Genomic DNA, 19608 nt, shown 5'->3' with positions numbered 1-19608 from the left:
TCTTTTCATGGAAAGGCAACTCCAGAAAATATCAGACCTCACTCCACAAGGGAGGGCTACAGCCACTACTACAGCTTTCTTACGAGGAGTGGCTACAGAAGACATTTTAGAGGCTGCTACTTGGAGCTCCGTGCATACATTTGCCATGCATTATAATCTACCTTTATACTCCAGATCCCGAGCAGGTTTTGCCACTGCTGTTTTGCAAGGGATCTTAACTACACCATAAACTCTTATTGCCTCCTTAGTGCCTCCTCCCCCAGTTTGGCTATGGTATTCTACCCATTTGTTAGGACTGCAGATGCATCCTTGAAGGACATAGTACAGTTTTGTACCTACCATAAATGTAGATGTCCGAGAGGTATGCATCTGCAGTCAGGATTACCCACCCTCCTTCCCTCTGTGGTACTCCTAGGGTATTTGCCCATCTTGTAGCTAGCTGGGGGAATCTATTATGGTGTATTTGTTTGTATATATGTATATACATGTTTATTTCTATTTGCTCTCTATTGTTTGGAAACATTTGCATTTATCCAAATTTAGCCTTCCTAGAGGGCACCTGGCATCTGGGGCAAGAAACACTGAGGAAAATGGCGTCGGCTGATGCCTTTATACCCGCTGAACTGCAGCTATGATGTCGGGTGAAGTGCGACATCAGCCGAGGCCAGACCCAGACTTTGGAATCCGGCCGACCGAAGGGCTGCCTGAGGCAGGACAACCCATTTGTTAGGACTGCAGATGCATACCTCTCGGACATCTACATTTATGGTAGGTACAAAACTGTACTTTAGTGAGAAGAGGAGTTCCATAGAGAAGGGAGGGAATAAAAAAGGAAGTAGAGAGAGTTACTTTAGTTGCAGGGGTTAGGTAATGATTTTGTCAATAGAGCATGCCTAGTTTTTGATGTGTTTTTTTGATGTTTAGTTGTAAGTGGGAATGGAATTTAAGCTGGTTATCAATTTGGACCCCAAGTAATTTGGTCTCTGATACCAGTTCCAAAGGTGTATTGTTTTGGCTGGTGATAGTGAAGGAGTTAAAGTTAAATGAGGTAGTTTTAGAGGGAGTAAAAACCATCAATTTGGTTTTAGAGGCATTTAATACAAGGTGGTTTCTTTTCATCCATTGCTCAGTGGTTGAAAAAGCTTCTTGAGTAAGTTTTAAGAGTACAGGGGTAGATGTGGCAGAGCAGATGATAGTTGAATCATCTGCATATTGGATGATATTTGAGAAAGGAATAGAGTTCTGGAAATCATTTATAAATATGTTAAAAGGAGAGGCCTAATATGGAACCTTGGGGAACTCCGGTTGGGGTATTAAGAAATGAGGAGGTGGCCTTTTTCCACTTTACTGCTTGATATCGGTTAGATAAGTAGCTTGAGAACCAATTCAAGGAGGAAGGGGTTAGGTTAAGTTTAGATAGTTTAGTTAGAAGCAGGTTATGAGAGATATTGTCGAAGGCTTTAGAAAGGTCAAGTAGTAGGGTGGAAACAAGAAGGCCAGAATCCCTGGCTTTATTAATAGTTTCAAGGAAGGAGAGAAGGGCAACATAGTACTGTGACATGGCCTGATAGGTCTAAATTCTAAGGGTGCCAGTTTATTATTGGAAGTATCTACAGCTGATTTTCAAAGACAGGCACTTCCGAATGAAGAAGTTGTTGTTGTATGCATTTTTCTAAAAGTTTAGAGAATCCAGTGATGGAACATGATATCGATTAAAATTGGGGATACGGAAATTGCTAACATTATTTCATATCAGAATGTTGCCCCTCCTTACATATGTAATCCTGGGCTGTATGGCTGCTGAAGGCCTTTTTCCAAATGCCTATCATGAAGCAATAAACTTATGGGTATCCATCTGGATCGGCACACGTTAATTAGAATGCTAATGGGAATTGTTACAGAGTGACACGAAAAGTGGGCTCAGTACCATTTCTAATCCTTTAGCTAACCATAATGTGCAGGGTAGCTCACATACATTTCATTTTATGTTACAACTTATTGTTAAAGATTTGAGAGGAGGTGATCTTGTTAATAAAATGAAATATGCCCCTGTGCAGACCATCAGTCAATTGTTTTTCACTATGTGTCATTAATCCCAGATGACAGTTTCCCCAGATCTCGCCACGTTCACTTGATTAGTGATAGCGCCTTTAAAACTGGCATTGAAATTACATGGTTTGATTTATTGGTTGTGTTTTATTGTATTTTATAGTTGATAAAATGTCATTAGAGGTGAAAGCACTTGGATATTAAAGTTTTATTTGTTTTAGCCCATGTAAACAGGTTCAGGATTAGTCCTTTCTTCCTGGTTAATCAGAGCTTTTGATCACTACTGGGGCCCATCAAAAGGCTGTTCTAGGAGAAAGTACAATGGAAGGCTTTCTGGAAGGGTTGGCCTGTGCAGAAGGACCTCCCATGTGCCTTGTCGCCCCACACTTCAAATGCGTTATCTCGAGAAAATAGAGCATTGAAATCCAAAATTTACTTTCACCTGATTGCAGTATATGATGCTGCTGTGGATGTATTCATGTTGTTTTCCTAACCATCTTGAATATTTTGGATGATAACTCTGGCTGGTATCCACTTATCAGTTTATTGCACTCACAGCATAATATATTAACATCAAAATAAGGCATTCTGCACTGGAGGAAAAGATCTAAGAGCAGCTGAGACTGAGGAAGTCTGGACCCAACAATAAGGTGCAAAACTCCACATTTTCTTACCATATTTTGCTTTTCTCTCATTTAGTTAAAATTCATCTGCGCATGATTCCAGTTTTGAAACTGTAGGGACTCGCATAATGTTTAAACCACCAGTTATGATTTCTGACAACTACAGCTACTTTGTTTTGTAATACCCGATGTAAAACCCCTTTGCATTTGTATTTTGCACATCCTGTGTCCCCACTGTTACGCACCTTAGCTTAATGTTGCACTGGGTCCTTTATGCACTGTAAAGACAGCCAACATTAAACTCAGACTGTGCAAGCGGTGGTATTATCTTGGAGAAGTTACAGAAAGACGGCAATTGATGTTCCAGCCAAAGCTACAGGAATTTATATAAATCAAATAATGTTTCTTTTTTGCCAATTTGTTCGTAAAAGGTCCCACAAATTTCTGTGGCTACGAGTGTAGCCTAGCTTCAAGATATTATGCCTCAGCCAGAACGCCATGTTAGGACTGTCTCATTTTTAAACAAATGCTTGTTTCCCCCTTACAGCCCTGTCCTGGGGAATGGACGTTATTGTCTTTATTCTGAAAAAATTGGCTGGTAGATAGCTGTCCCAGAAGAGGATTGTATAATACCTGCATGTTAAAGTTCAGATAGAGCAAAGACCTGCTACCATAGGTGGCAACTAGTGCATTTACTGTTTATTTACCTTTAAAATAATGGTGTACCAAGAAAATAGCCAGAAGACATTTACATTCCAACCAACTATGGTCTCGCAACCTTAGATGACATTGATGGTTCCAGATTCCTTCTGACTGAAATACAAAATTACCTTATGTAGCTTTTCGAGCTACTGTGGTAGCCATGGGCACCAGTTCCTCGTCTGATCCCCGGACAAGGGTCCGACATGCCCTCTGATGGACTCCTGCATTTCGAAACCACTGCCGCTGAGAGTCTTCACCCAGTAAAGTTATATGTTAGCCGTTGAGTTTGTGTAACAATTCAAGCTAGGGATGAGTTACCCGCCAGTAACAGACTTGAAGGAAGTGAAAGAGTATGGAGTCTTGGTGTCAGCGTAAAGGTGCCTTAGCTTGGAAGTTCCCCTAAGAAATGCTAGTAATCTTTTTTTGCTCTACAAGACATTATTTATTTTAATGTATTTTTATATGTAAAGTTGTGTGAATATTTTGTATACACCCTGCTGCATTTTGAACTGCAAGCAGACTGCAAAAACGATACTCTCTCTCAACAAAAAGTTGTGTATACTGACATCTTATCTGATCCGTATGCACTATTCACTGGTTTTGCAAACACATTTTAAAGTACTACTGTAGCTGTAAACTTCAATGTATCCAACAAAAAACTGCAATAATGACCATTAAAGCACAACACTGAGAAGTTTACTTGCCACCATCCACTTACATACACAACTATGGGATTCACAGAGCATTTTCTATCATGATATCAAGTCGCACAATATTTTTCTTCATGACATCAACATTACTTTATCTTTTTACGAAAAAAAAATGTGTGCAGTAAAAAGGGTCTCCAACATTATAATTTTGCTGCAATAGATAACTCGAAGAAGTGCAAAGTAAATTTTTAGTCTATGAATGCTCAGTCCTGAAACAGTGTGATGTGGATCTTTAGGACGGGTAAAGCCTTTCAGAATACACAACTAGTTCCATCTGTGTTATTTTGCAGCACAGCGCATACATCGACCTCCCTCCCTCCCTCCCTCCTTCCTTTCCTGGCATTTACACTGGACCCTAACAGGTGCCTCGGTGTTATAGTTATTAAAAAAGGCAAAGGCAGAGTCAAACAATATCACCATTAACCAACAGCCATAAGAATGGAAAATGAGAAACACATTTTACTCAGGGCAACTCTTCTAACAAGCACAGCTGTCAGCCTTCATTTGCCAGAATGGGCAACTCTACCTTTTATTCTTGGAACAAATGGGAAATATGTTTAACACTTTTACTAGCAACTTCAACTCGGAAGCTCACAGCTGGGATAACAGGTGCCACGTTATACTTTTGGAAAGTTCTTTTGATGAAGTCATATAAGTCAGTGTAATTTACCATAGATAGTTGTTTGAAAAAAAATTTAAGAATTAATGTGTGATTTAAGCTTCCAAAGTGGAAGTTTGTGGAACATGGAATTTTAAGTTTAAGCATGAGGAACATTTTGCATAAGAAGGTGCAGTTGACAGGTATACTTACTAGTCAGTTTTATAAAACCAGTAAAGGAATCCCCCACTACACCCTGCATCTGCATTCTAAACCATTTTTATTTTTGCAACCCCTACATTACTGAAGTCATGCAAGCATGTGCTCACTTTGGTAGGTAATACCAAGGTTTTGTACCTGCAGCAACTAAACTATAAGCCAGATCTCCTTAAAAATGCACACACACACTTAGTTAAAGGGCTTAGAGTACTACTTCAGTTTCACCAAGTGTTAAGAAGTTGGCCCAAATACCAAAAATGACGATTCAGTTCCAATAAGGCAGTATACTCAGCTGTAGTGTCTCAAGCACCACTATACATACACAAGTCAGTCCACCAAGGTAGCAGCAAAAATGTTTTAATAAAACAAATTAAATACACGTTGAGCGCTTTCATCTATCCTTATAGACTTCCTCAGAACACCATCCATTTTAAAATGCACAACTTATATACACACACACACCTCAATGTAATCACTTAATTAGATAAAATCAGTTATTTAAAAAGTTAACCCTATAACTGCTACCTCTAGTGTGTCAAACCAGTTAAACATTTGACACATATATCCCATTCTACATATATAGTGCTCATGTTTAATATGCATGTTAACAAATACAACTTCCTAAAATCCATGTTGTTTTTTTAAAAAAAATGTACACATGCAAGAAATAATTAAATATCAGTCATTGCAAGCTGAAGTCATAAGTATCAGCAAAGTATCTCTAATACAAGAATAAACTAAAAAACATGATGACTAGGAATTACAAAACTATTTTTAAAAAAAGGAATGTACCTTATAGTCTATTATTGTCCAACATAGGCTTAATAGAAATGTACTCATTTAGACCAGGAAACACAGTGGCATTTAGTTTTATTTGCCACCATACCTCTCTCTCTCCTAATTTTTTCTTTACATTCCCCCCTCTGGCATTAATTTGTACAATTTCTAATATCCCAAATATAAACTTATCACAAGTTTTACTAGTCATCAAATGTTTACTTAATGCATTTTTTTCATTAAGACATTAAGGCCATTATGGAGAAGCACTGGAATATATTTGGTGTGGATAAGGATATTTTAGAAGTAATGGGAAATAGGCCTACATTTGTATATAGCAATGCAAGCAATCTAAAGATGGAATTTGAAAAGAAAAATAACAGATCAGAAGGTCAGCAAGATATGAAAGGTACACACAAATGTGGTAATTGTAACCAGTGCAGGTACATTGATGGCAGAAATACACTAGTTTTGCAGGATACCAATTCTACAAATATAAAATTCATGAAAGGAAATTGTAGAACATCCTGTTTAGTATATTTAGCTACCTGCACACACTGCACTTGTTACTATGTAGGAAAAACGGAGAGATGTCTCCGTAATAGGATATACGATCATTATTACTGCATTAAAAAGGGAGACGAAAAAAATGCATTAAGTAAACATTTGATGACTAGTAAAACTTGTGACAAGTTTACATTTGGGATATTAGAAATAGTACAAATTAATGCCAGAGGGGGGAATGTAAAGAAAAAATTAGGAGAGAGAGAGGTATGGTGGCAAATAAAACTAAATGCCACTGTGTTTCCTGGTCTAAATGAGTACATTTCTATTAAGCCTATGTTGGACAATAATAGAATTTAAGGTACATTCTTTTTTAACAATAGTTTTGGAATTTCTTGTCATCATGTTTATTTGTTTATTTTTGTATTAGAGATACTATGCTGACACTTATGACTTCAGCTTGCAATGACTGATATTTAATTATTTCTTGCATGTGTACATTTTTTTTAAAAAAACAACATGGATTTTAGGAAGTTGTATTTGTTAACATGCATATTAAACATGAGCACTATATATGTAGAATGGGATATATGTGTCAGATGTTTAACTGGTTTGACACACTAGAGGTAGCAGTTATAGGGTTAACTTTTTAAATAACTGATTTTATCTAATTAAGTGATTACAATGAGGTGTGTGTGTGTATATAAGTTGTGCATTTTAAAATGGATGGTGTTCTGAGGAAGTCTATATGATAGATGAAAGCGCTCAACGTGTATTCAATTTGTTTTATTAAAACATTTTTGCTGCTACCTTGGTGGACTGACTTGTGTATGTATAGTGGTGTTTGTGACACTACAGTCCGAGTATACTGCCTTATTGGAACTGAATCGTGACTTTTGTTATTAGGCTGCTGTTCCAGTTATCGTTTTTGTATTTTTTACTTGGTTGGTGAAACGTTGGCAGTATGGACTCGCTGGATGAAATGCCATCTCTTTTCTCACCCAGGCGGGATGAGATATACAAATTACAGTCCGAGATGGCGGTCGTAAGGGAACTAACAAGACTCATTGAGCTACTGACTCAAGGGGACCCCAGCTATGGTGCTGGTCACGCCATGACATCATCCCCCCTGGGGGAGAGAAGCGACTTTGTTGAAGCCAGAGCTAACCATCATGAAAGGAAGCGCCACGAGCCTCTCATGGATCCGGAGACAAAGTTGAAAATGGGGTTGATAACAATGTCAGTCAAGGAACTATCGGATCGGCGGTCGTTTTCCAGGATTTAGGAGCTAAAAGACCAAAAAGGCCGGTATTGTTTCATGCAGTAGGAGTTACCAGTAACAGACTTGGGGGTGGGGGGATCTTCCCTTCCTTCTTGATTCTATCTAGTAATCTTTTTTGCTCTACAAGACATTATTTATTTTAATGTATTTTTATATGTAAAGTTGTGTGAATATTTTTTATACACCCTGCTGCATTTTGAACTGCAAGCAGACTGCAAAAACAATACTCTCTCTCAACAAAAAGTTGTGTATACTGACATCTTATCTGATCCGTATGCACTATTCACTGGTTTTGCAAACACATTTTAAAGTACTGCTGTAGCTGTAAACTTCAATGTATCCAACAAAAAACTGCAATAATGACCATTAAAGCACAACACTGAGAAGTTTACTTGCCACCATCCACTTACATACACAACTATGGGATTCACAGAGCATTTTCTATCATGATATCAAGTCGCACAATATTTTTCTTCATGACATCAACATTACTTTATCTTTTTACGAAAAAAAAATGTGTGCAGTAAAAAGGGTCTCCAACATTATAATTTTGCTGCAATAGATAACTCGAAGAAGTGCAAAGTAAATTTTTAGTCTATGAATGCTCAGTCCTGAAACAGTGTGATGTGGATCTTTAGGACGGGTAAAGCCTTTCAGAATTCACAACTAGTTCCATCTGTGTTATTTTGCAGCACAGCGCATACATCGACCTCCCTCCCTCCCTCCTTCCTTTCCTGGCATTTACACTGGACCCTAACAGGTGCCTCGGTATTATAGTTATTAAAAAAGGCAAAGGCAGAGTCAAACAATATCACCATTAACCAACAGCCATAAGAATGGAAAATGAGAAACACATTTTACTCAGGGCAACTCTTCTAACAAGCACAGCTGTCTGCCTTCATTTGCCAGAATGGGCAACTCTACCTTTTATTCTTGGAACAAATGGGAAAAATGTTTAACACTTTCACTAGCAACTTCATCTCGGCAGCTCACAGCTGGGATAACAGGTGCAACATTATACTTTTAGAAAGTTCTTTTGATGAAGTCATACAAGTCAGTGTAATTTACCATAGATATTTGTTTGAAAAAAAATTAAGAATGAATGTGTGATTTAAGCTTCCAAAGTGGAAGTTTGTGGAACATGGAATTTTAAGTTTAAGCATGAGGAACATTTTGCATAAGATGGTGCAGTTGACAGGTATACTTACAAGTACTCCACTTTTATAAAACCAGTAAAGGAATCCCCCACTACACCCTGCATCTGCATTCTAAAGCATTTTTGTTTTTGCAACCCCTACAGTACTAGAGTCATGCAAGCATGTGCTCACTTAGGTAGGTAATACCAAGGTTTTGTACCTGCAGCAACTAAACTATAAGCCAGATCTCCTTAAAAATGCACAAACACACTTAGTTAAAGGGCTTAGAGTACTACTTCAGTTTCACCAAGTGTTAAGAAGTTGGCCCAAATACCAAAAATGACTATTCAGTTCCAATAAGGCAGTATACTCAGCTGTAGTGTCTCAAGCACCACTATACATACACAAGTCAGTCCACCAAGGTAGCAGCAAAAATGTTGTAATAAAACAAATTAAATACACGTTGAGCGCTTTCATCTATCCTTATAGACTTCCTCAGAACACCATCCATTTTAAAATGCACAATTTATATACACACACACAACTCAATGTAATCACTTAATTAGATAAAATCAGTTATTTAAAAAGTTAACCCTATAACTGCTACCTCTAGTGTATCAAACCAGTTAAACATCTGACACATATATCCCATTCTACATATATAGTGCTCATGTTTAATATGCATGTTAACAAATACAACTTCCTAAAATCCATGTTGTTTTTTTTAAAAAAATGTACACATGCAAGAAATAATTAAATATCAGTCATTGCAAGCTGAAGTCATAAGTGTCAGCATAGTATCTCTAATACAAAAATAAACAAATAAACATGATGACAAGAAATTCCAAAACTATTGTTAAAAAAGAATGTACCTTAAATTCTATTATTGTCCAACATAGGCTTAATAGAAATGTACTCATTTAGACCAGGAAACACAGTGGCATTTAGTTTTATTTGCCACCATACCTCTCTCTCCTAATTTTTTCTTTACATTCCCCCCTCTGGCATTAATTTGTACTATTTCTAATATCCCAAATGTAAACTTGTCACAAGTTTTACTAGTCATCAAATGTTTACTTAATGCATTTTTTTCATTAAGGCATTAAGGCCATTATGGAGAAGCACTGGAATATATTTGGTGTGGATAAGGATATTTTAGAAGTAATGGGAAATAGGCCTACATTTGTATATAGCAATGCAAGCAATCTAAAGATGGAATTTGAAAAGAAAAATAAGAGATCAGAAGGTCAGCAAGATATGAAAGGTACACACAAATGTGGTAATTGTAACCAGTGCAGGTACATTGATGGCAGAAATACACTAGTTTTGCAGGATACCAATTCTACAAATATAAAATTCATGAAAGGAAATTGTAGAACATCCTGTTTAGTATATTTAGCTACCTGCACACACTGCACTTGTTACTATGTAGGAAAAACGGAGAGATGTCTCCGTAATAGGATATACGATCATTATTACTGCATTAAAAAGGGAGACGAAAAAAATGCATTAAGTAAACATTTGATGACTAGTAAAACTTGTGACAAGTTTACATTTGGGATATTAGAAATAGTACAAATTAATGACAGAGGGGGGAATGTAAAGAAAAAATTAGGAGAGAGAGAGGTATGGTGGCAAATAAAACTAAATGCCACTGTGTTTCCTGGTCTAAATGACTACATTTCTATTAAGCCTATGTTGGACAATAATAGAATTTAAGGTACATTCTTTTTTAACAATAGTTTTGGAATTTCTTATCATGTTTATTTGTTTATTTTTGTATTAGAGATACTATGCTGACACTTATGACTTCAGCTTGCAATGACTGATATTTAATTATTTCTTGCATGTGTACATTTCTTTTAAAAAAACAACATGGATTTTAGGAAGTTGTATTTGTTAACATGCATATTAAACATGAGCACTATATATGTAGAATGGGATATATGTCAGATGTTTAACTGGTTTGACACACTAGAGGTAGCAGTTATAGGGTTAACTTTTTAAATAACTAATTGTATCTAATTAAGTGATTACACTGAGGTGTGTGTGTGTGTATATAAGTTGTGCATTTTAAAATGGATGGTGTTCTGAGGAAGTCTATATGGATAGATGAAAGCGCTCATCGTGTATTTAATTTGTTTTATTAAAACATTTTTGCTGCTACCTTGGTGGACTGACTTGTGTATGTATAGTGGTGCTTGAGACACTACAGCTGAGTATACTGCCTTATTGGAACTGAATCGTCATTTTTGGTCTTTGGTTGCTGTTCCAGTTATCGTTTTTGTATTTTTACTTGGTTGGTGAAACGCTGGCAGTATGGACTCGCTGGATGAAATGCCATCTCTTTTCTCACCCAGGCGGGATGAGATATACAAATTACAGTCCGAGATGGCGGTCGTTAAGGGCGAACTAACAAGACTGATTGAGCTACTGACTCAAGGGGAGCCTACCTATGGTGCTGGTCACGCCATGACATCATCGCGCGCCCTGAGGAGAGAGGAGAAGCGCGCGAGTTTTGTTGAAGCCAGAGCTAACAGTCATGAAAGGGAAGCGTTCCGACGAGCCTCTCATGGATCCGGAGACAAAGTTGAAAATGGGGTTGATAACAATGTCAGTCAAGGAACTATCGGATCGGAGGTCGTTTTCCAGGATTTAGGAGCTAAACCGAAACGTATTGTGCCTAAAAGAACTTATGCTATGGCTTCTAATGGAGCCATTACAGGTACTGTAAATCATGGCAATGTCTCAAAACGTAAAGTGGGGAGAGACATTCAGAAATATCTATCAAATGAAGTGGACTTTAACATTAACAGTAACTGTAACAAGGGTAAATTTAACAGAAATAATGATGCAACATTAAAAGAATGTATTGAGCTTTGGCAGTAAATTAAAGTTATTGAAGAGTATACAATTAGACAATAGTTATTTAAAACAATGTATGGACACTCATATTGTCCCTATGGGACTTCATTTTTTTAAAGTTCCTATTGGTATTGATTTAAATGACAATATTGATGAATGTAACAGAATGTTTAACAATTTTGGAATGGAATTTATGAAATTCATAATTTCTTGCAATGACAAAAAAGTATGTAAATTGTTAACTGAAGTGGAAGCTTTAAATGAGAAAATTACTAGTGACTTATTGTTTGATGAAATGGAGACATTATATAATAGCCAGTTTGACTGGGTAGAAAAAATTATTGACAAGCAGTTTGAAAGAAAATGTAAAAAAATGCTGAGAGATAGGGATCAATATGCCAATAAAGAAGCTTATAAGTGGGAAAATAGGAACAACAAAGTTCCCCACAAAAGCAATAGGACTGTTAGGAATGGGATTAAGTCACATGAGGGTGATTTTTTTGGAAAACAGTCTGTATATTACAAAAATGGATATACCAATGCTAGGTTTGATATTCATCAGAATAGAAATGAGAATTTTTTAGAAGAGGGAGTCAAACGGTGGCAACAAGAAGGACGGAAGGACACAAGTACTTACAGGTGGAGGGAACAAAAAGAAAGACAACCACATGTCAGTTCGAGACAACCGGGAAGGAGGTTGGACAGAACATTTTAAAGCATAATGAGGTGCACTATAGTTTTGGGGAATATAATATCTTTAACTACACTAATATTGTTATTAAAAAAGAACATTTTGAACTGTTTGCAAAAGGGATGAAGTTCATCCCATACAGAAAATTCAATGTAGTTGGAAGTATTATAGATTTTAAAAAATATATTAGAAAATTGAATTTGGAACTGTTATACAGGAACAAGTCCTTTAAAAACAGTGAATTCAGAGTTAGAAGTACCTACACTCCCCCCCTTAATAGTTTATTGGCTATTTATGAGAAACTGGTCATAGATGATATGTATGCTTATTCTAACATTTGCAAAAAGAACAAGATAACGTACAATCTCAATTATGACCAATATAAATTATTGAATGATTTGAAGTGCAACAATAAAATACGAATCATGAAGCCTGATAAGGGTGGGGGAACAGTGTTATATAGTACTACTGAGTACAACAATAAGATTAATATGATTTTAATTAACTCAGGGAATTATGATATCTCTTCTATTAATGAAGTCAACATCGGATACCATAAAATTGATTTGGTCCTAGAGGACTTGCTCATAGAAGAGAGAATAGATTTAGATATGTATAACTACTTAAAAATCAATGACCCCATTATATGTACCATTGTAGGTATACCGAAAGTGCACAAAAATGTTCTAGATCCTCCGTTCCGTCCAATTATCTCAGGGAATAAGTCTAAAACTTTTGTGTTTGGTAAGGTTGTGGATAAATGGTTAAAATCTAGTTACGACAGAGTTCACCATTTATTAAAGGACTCTTGGGATTTTTTGAGACGATTGACACCTGATCTATGTAAATCTGGTATTATTTTGGTAACCATTGATGTGGTAGACTTATTCTCAAGTATTCCCTTAGAGGAAGGTTTAAACAGGTTTAGTAATAGTATGGATGAACTGGGAGTCATTGACGAAGACAGAAAAAATCTAATTTTGGAATTTACTGATATAGTATTAAAATACAACTATGTGTACTTCGAAGGAGAATACTATAGGCAATGTAAGGGGGTTGCGATGGGGGCAGCTTGCGCCCCCATATTTGCCAATTTATTTTTGCTTGACTGGGAGAAAGAACATATATTTAATAGTGAATGGTGGAAATTCATAGATTTATATACCAGATTCCTGGATGACCTGTTCTTGATTTGGAAAGGGAGTGAAATTAGCTGAGTTTATAGTGTACTTGAACAGTAGGTGTGACTATTTACAATTTACCATTAGTATGAGTAATGAAACAATATCTTACTTAGACACTGAGATAACTGTTGGGAATGAGAGATTTACATCAAAGATTCATAGAAAAGAGACTTTTAGTAACTCGTACCTGCATTTTAACAGCTGCCACTCCTACAAACAGAAAAAAAGTATTATTAAAGGTCAATTTGTAAGAGCGGCTAGAATGACCTCTAATATATCTGACTTGGCAATGGAATTGGACTTTATTGGTAATATGTTTAGAGTTAGGGGGTACCCTGACAGTTTGATTACTGATTTAAAACATTATGTTATTAGTAATAGAAACATTAAATATCAGGCCATTCTGGGTAAAAAAGAGGAAGTTTTGGCCCAGATTGTGGTCAACCAGGCCGTAATGCCAAAATATACAGGAGCATGTATATTAGAGTATGGGTATAATATTAATGACATTAAGGCCATTATGGAGAAGCACTGGAATATATTTGGTGTGGATAAGGATATTTTAGAAGTAATGGGAAATAGGCCTACATTTGTATATAGCAATGCAAGCAATCTAAAGATGGAATTTGAAAAGAAAAATAACAGATCAGAAGGTCAGCAAGATATGAAAGGTACACACAAATGTGGTAATTGTAACCAGTGCAGGTACATTGATGGCAGAAATACACTAGTTTTGCAGGATACCAATTCTACAAATATAAAATTCATGAAAGGAAATTGTAGAACATCCTGTTTAGTATATTTAGCTACCTGCACACACTGCACTTGTTACTATGTAGGAAAAACGGAGAGATGTCTCCGTAATAGGATATACGATCATTATTACTGCATTAAAAAGGGAGACGAAAAAAATGCATTAAGTAAACATTTGATGACTAGTAAAACTTGTGACAAGTTTACATTTGGGATATTAGAAATAGTACAAATTAATGCCAGAGGGGGGAATGTAAAGAAAAAATTAGGAGAGAGAGAGGTATGGTGGCAAATAAAACTAAATGCCACTGTGTTTCCTGGTCTAAATGAGTACATTTGTATTAAGCCTATGTTGGACAATAATAGAATTTAAGGTACATTCTTTTTTAACAATAGTTTTGGAATTTCTTATCATGTTTATTTTTGTATTAGAGATACTATGCTGACACTTATGACTTCAGCTTGCAATGACTGATATGTAATTATTTCTTGCATGTGTACATTTTTTTTAAAAAAACAACATGGATTTTAGGAAGTTGTATTTGTTAACATGCATATTAAACATGAGCACTATATATGTAGAATGGGATATATGTGTCAGATGTTTAACGGGTTTGACACACTAGAGGTAGCAGTTATAGGGTTAACTTTTTAAATAACTGATTGTATCTAATTAAGTGATTACACTGAGGTGTGTGTGTGTGTATATAAGTTGTGCATTTTAAAATGGATGGTGTTCTGAGGAAGTCTATATGGATAGATGAAAGCGCTCATCGTGTATTTAATTTGTTTTATTAAAACATTTTTGCTGCTACCTTGGTGGACTGACTTGTGTATGTATAGTGGTGCTTGAGACACTACAGCTGAGTATACTGCCTTATTGGAACTGAATCGTCATTTTTGGTCTTTGGTTGCTGTTCCAGTTATCGTTTTTGTATTTTTACTAAGTTGGCCCAAATGAAATAGCATTACACCCCCAACATATAAGGCAGATAAGTCGATAATAAACCATTACAGCACAAAATGTAAAAGTTGCAATGCCCCAGCTGTCTCACTAGCAAACAGCTTGGATGTTCAAAAAAGTAGAATACAGCAGCTGCATACAACTCACACATAAATAGCAAAGTCAAGGAAAGCCATTACCAGATGATGCTAATGACTAGTGCTCAGTTGTAGGGCTTGAAGGCGCCAAAGCAGTTAGCTTAAGTGAGAGTCTCAGTTGTACCACTTTGGCGCTTTCAAGTCCTAAAGCTTCAGAAAAAAATGACCTTATTGGTCAACTCTACTGTCTGATCACTCAGCCGAATGCTAACCTTGAGTCTGGAAAAACTTTTCGCACTCCAGGATTCTGGACTGTCTGATAAATTTAGTTTCTCACAAGCCTTGAAATCCACTATCAAACGTAACATGTCTAACTCTACTACAACAGAGATGCAGTTGGAGGAGCAATTGGTGATTGTCATGTAGATCACCTGACTGCAACCTCCAGTCGCATCTCCGATGCACGTTTCAATGAAAATGTAAGTTGAAACTGAAAAATGTACGCTTTGCTGGTACATTTTCCATTTTCAATACAGAGCAGTCAATGCATTTTCTTTTCCACAAACAGCTCAAATGAAATGTTTCGGTGAAAGTTTCACTGAAACAGTAAAGTAAGTTGAAATCAGAACATGTACCATTTTGGCAGTACATTTTTCCAATTTCAAAAAAAAAAAATACTGTGGTGGAGCATTTTCTTGCCCACGATCAATAGCTTTAAAAAGGGGTGTCATGTACCCCTGCACCAGTGTCTAAATCCGTCACTGATGACGGCATTGAGAATCTGTTAATTTTGAAGCAGGTTCATTTGCAGCAAGAAAGATGCTAAAAGTATTTAGAGTGGGAGAGCAAGTAGATATAGCGAAGAATAAGGTGAGCAGTGGGTCAGGCAGAAGAACATTGGTAGTAGAACTAGAAAGAAAATTGTGGAAAGTAAATAAGGTAGAATATAGTACTTGGGAGTTGTGTAAAGGGGGTGGCTTAAGTAAGTATAAATTAAACAATATCTGGGATGGATGGGAATGGGAATTGGGAAGGGTGAAGAGCATAGCAAAGCCACACAGTGTGGTCGAGTGGAGTGGGGCTAGTGCCCTGACTCGGACTCCAAAACCCATCAGTAAAGCTAGCTTTGCCAAGACAGTAAGCAAATGGTAGATCAAAATATGAATCATTAAGATATGTCCGCCTAAATAAGGGGCTTTGAGAATATGAGAAAGAGCAGAGAAGGAAGCAAAAGTAGTGTGAGACAACTAAGAATGCAGGAGAAGCCAACCAAATTTAGGGAGAGGAGAGCAACTGTCAAGAAATGAATAGAGAGAGAAGAGTTTAGTGGCATGCACTATTGCAGCATAACAAACTAGTTCCAAATTGTTAGAACCCTGCTTTATCACTGTATATCTAAGTTAAGAATACAATGTAATATCAACAAGTTGAACAACTTCATTCAGATCATGATGTCGTAGAACTTGAGTAAAATATAAAATGGGGAGCAGACCGTTAGAATTCTTGGATTCAGTGTATATTTAGAGGTTTATCTAAGAATGATTCAGTGCAACAGCAGGAGCAGTTAAAGAAGTAAAACTCCTTGTAACCTTAAGAGATTGCAGAATTCACGTGTAGCCAGATTCAAGAATGTCGTGAAAGGGGAAATAGGGAAGCCATGCTGTCTAGATGGTAGTAAACCATGCCAGCCAGCCTTGTATGCACAAGTCCCTTTTCACATACTCTTAGGATGTGTGTGTCACAACTCATTTACTCTTATATGAAGAATGACCATGTCCCATGCATACCTGGGGCGAAGGGACTTCAATGCCCTAAACACCTTGTTGTACCCTAGTGCCTGAGAACACAGTCGCCCTTTCCTTGCTCACTCTAGTGGCTTGTGCAACTCACAGTGGAGTCGTGCACGACTAGCACCTTACCTATGTTTAGTGGCAGGAACTTTTTGGGCTCAGGTGCTCTAGCTATGTGTCCACTGTTAGTGTTGTAAGTGCATCTGATGATGTAGCTTTGTACTTCTGAGGGTTTGTATTTCAGGCTTTTACCTCAGAGCCATTTAAGGCCTAAAGAGAAATTTCTTAATATCAGCATAAGACAGCTCAGTTTTTGGCAAGTTGCATGTAAGAGCAAAAAGATTTTGGGTACTGAGAACCTGGTGAGTACCAATAGCTTGTTTTGGTACACCATAGTAAAGGAGAGAATGGATGTTCTCAAGCAATTGTGCTATTTTTCTACTTCAAGAAAGGGAAAAAAAGGCTTGCCTCTAACTAGACAACTTTTATCTAAAGGCCAATCTTATTGTCTCTTGCTATAAAAAGTACATTAAACTCTTACTGGTCAGAGTTAGAGCTCATCTTACCAAGGCATAGAAGTTTTAATATGGACTATGGACAATATTTACACGAAACTCTACAAACTAGAGAAACATTCCCTTGGTGGGATGGCCATCCCCATGGCTGGGAGGGAAGCCCTGACTGCAAACCCAACAACATAAATTGGAGTTGTGCCTTAGCTTCTAGAGGCGCTGGGTAATGGAGTGAGACAGTCACTGCTGGCTTGTTGATGGAGAGTGGGAGAGTGGTAGTTAAGATCACAGTTTGCATTTATAGTCAACAGGTGGAAGTCTGTTGGACTCTGTAAAAAAGCATGGACAGGCAATGTGTACTTAGCCTGCCAAGCTGATGGTTATAGTGTGGGTAGCAGTATATACGTACACTTGGGGAAGGAGTAGCAAGCACTTGCATCACCTGTGTGTGTTCCACATCACCCATCAGGGGTGGTGAGGTTACAGCCTAGGGCCTTGTAGAAACATTTTGCCATCCACAGGGATGAGTCACTGCAGGGTCTGTTGTGCATGGGGTGTTGAGGGGGGATTGACAGAACAGGGGAAAAACAAGCCACTAGGTGCCAGTCAGGATGCCAGTCTCAAACTTGACCATCTAGTCAGCATCCTGACTGAAGGTGAAAGATAGTCTATTATATTCTGGGTTAGGGAGATGAAATAGTACATCTGTAAGTAATACAGTTTTTACCTGTTTTCCTGACCAGTTGTACCCCCTAATTTGTGAAAGTCTTGTTTGTAGTTCTATATGCAAGGCAAACAGAGGCAGAAAACTTGTGTTTCCATGTCATACCCTGTTGTGTTCTGATAGTCATATCCCAGTTTTTTTATACTTTCTGATTACCCTGCAAATTGACCCATTATGAAGTCTTTATTGGTGTTGATGTTGAACACTGGACCTTGCCATTACATTTGCATGGATCTTGGAATGTTGTGGTGGCAATGTACTTTGAAGGCCTTTCTCCTTCTGGTTTTCTGTCAGATTTTTGGTAACCTTACCACTGTCTGTCTTGATAAAAAAAATATATATATAGACTTATTTTTGTTAAAGGAGCAAAAGCCACTCACTTATAAGCTAACAAAACAGTCTACCTCTTACATTCCATTTAAAGATAAAAATGCCAATATAGTTGCTTCTTTTTCCACAGAGCCACTAGGACTCAGTGCAACTCCAGCAGAAGTGCAGTACAGGAACCAGGGATTGTGGAGAAACTCCACGTTATATTCTGGACCTGCAGTTTATAAAGTCTATACAAGGTCCAACTTTCTGCATATCTGCCACCTTTCCTGCATCAAGGTTGATGGTCACTAACGGATTTCCTTTATCCTCAGCATCTTGTTGTAGCAAAATAATTTTGGAAGTGCATATTTCTTTAACCTCCAAGATCTCACCTTCATCTGAATCTGTTAGATCAGGTAATATCTTTGTCATTCAGGTTGTCAGTATCCCCGTAAATAATTTATAGTCTTTGTTTAGGACCGACATTTGTTGGTAGGATGAAGGGTAAGTGGGACCTTACCCTTCTTTTAGCATAGAAGCTGTCACTCTTCTCCAGGATGCAGTCATCTTTACTTTCATAATCAGTTGATTGAAAAGAATGCACCAAGTTTCTACTAACCATTGCATCATGTTTACAAAATTGTATACCATTCCCCTCCCCCTGAAGATTTCCCTTCCTTTCCACTTCTGTATCTGTATTTTAATTTCTATTGTCATTATCGGGCCTAATATCGCCTCGGCCTGCTCAGTCATTGTTATAGGTATAGCCAATTTATTGAGATATTTCTTTATGTTGGACCTGGTATCCTCTTGTTTATCTGCCGCAATGTTATATGTTTTATAGAAGTCCTTAAAACTTATTGTATTCTTTTAGGGTTTCTAGTTGTTGTTTGTGTGCGATTCAGCCCTTTTTTTTTACCTTCTGTTGTCTTAACATCTGTGCCAAGCACTTCTGCCTTCTGGGTATATTTTCAAAATATCCTTACCTCACTGCCACTCTTCTTGTTCAGCCAGTCTAAGTATTCATTTATTTTAACTTTTTCTTCTGCACTTTCTCTTTCACTCTTTGTCCTTCACTCAGATGCCCCTTCTTAATTTGCAGCTTTTTTAATTTGCACTTGGCACTGTTACCATTC

General features: G+C 37.2%; 1 protein-coding gene across 1 annotated transcript in view; it reads left to right on the top strand.

Moving 5' to 3' along the window:
• AGTPBP1 (ATP/GTP binding carboxypeptidase 1) overlaps nt 1-19608 on the top strand; it is a 2804614-nt gene that overhangs the window by 962180 nt on the left and 1822826 nt on the right. The window contains exon 10 of the mRNA XM_044060898.1: nt 2405-2417. Within this exon, the coding sequence (XP_043916833.1) occupies nt 2405-2417 (13 nt within the window). The remainder of the gene's footprint in view (nt 1-2404; nt 2418-19608) is intronic.

The sequence above is a fragment of the Protopterus annectens genome, chromosome 2.part0 (assembly GCF_019279795.1).
Source record: "Protopterus annectens isolate FY-2018-M chromosome 2.part0, PAN1.0, whole genome shotgun sequence".
Taxonomy (NCBI): domain Eukaryota; kingdom Metazoa; phylum Chordata; order Ceratodontiformes; family Protopteridae; genus Protopterus; species Protopterus annectens.
The sequence above is the reverse complement of the archived record's forward strand: the minus strand, read 5'-3'. Positions and strand labels throughout refer to the sequence as shown.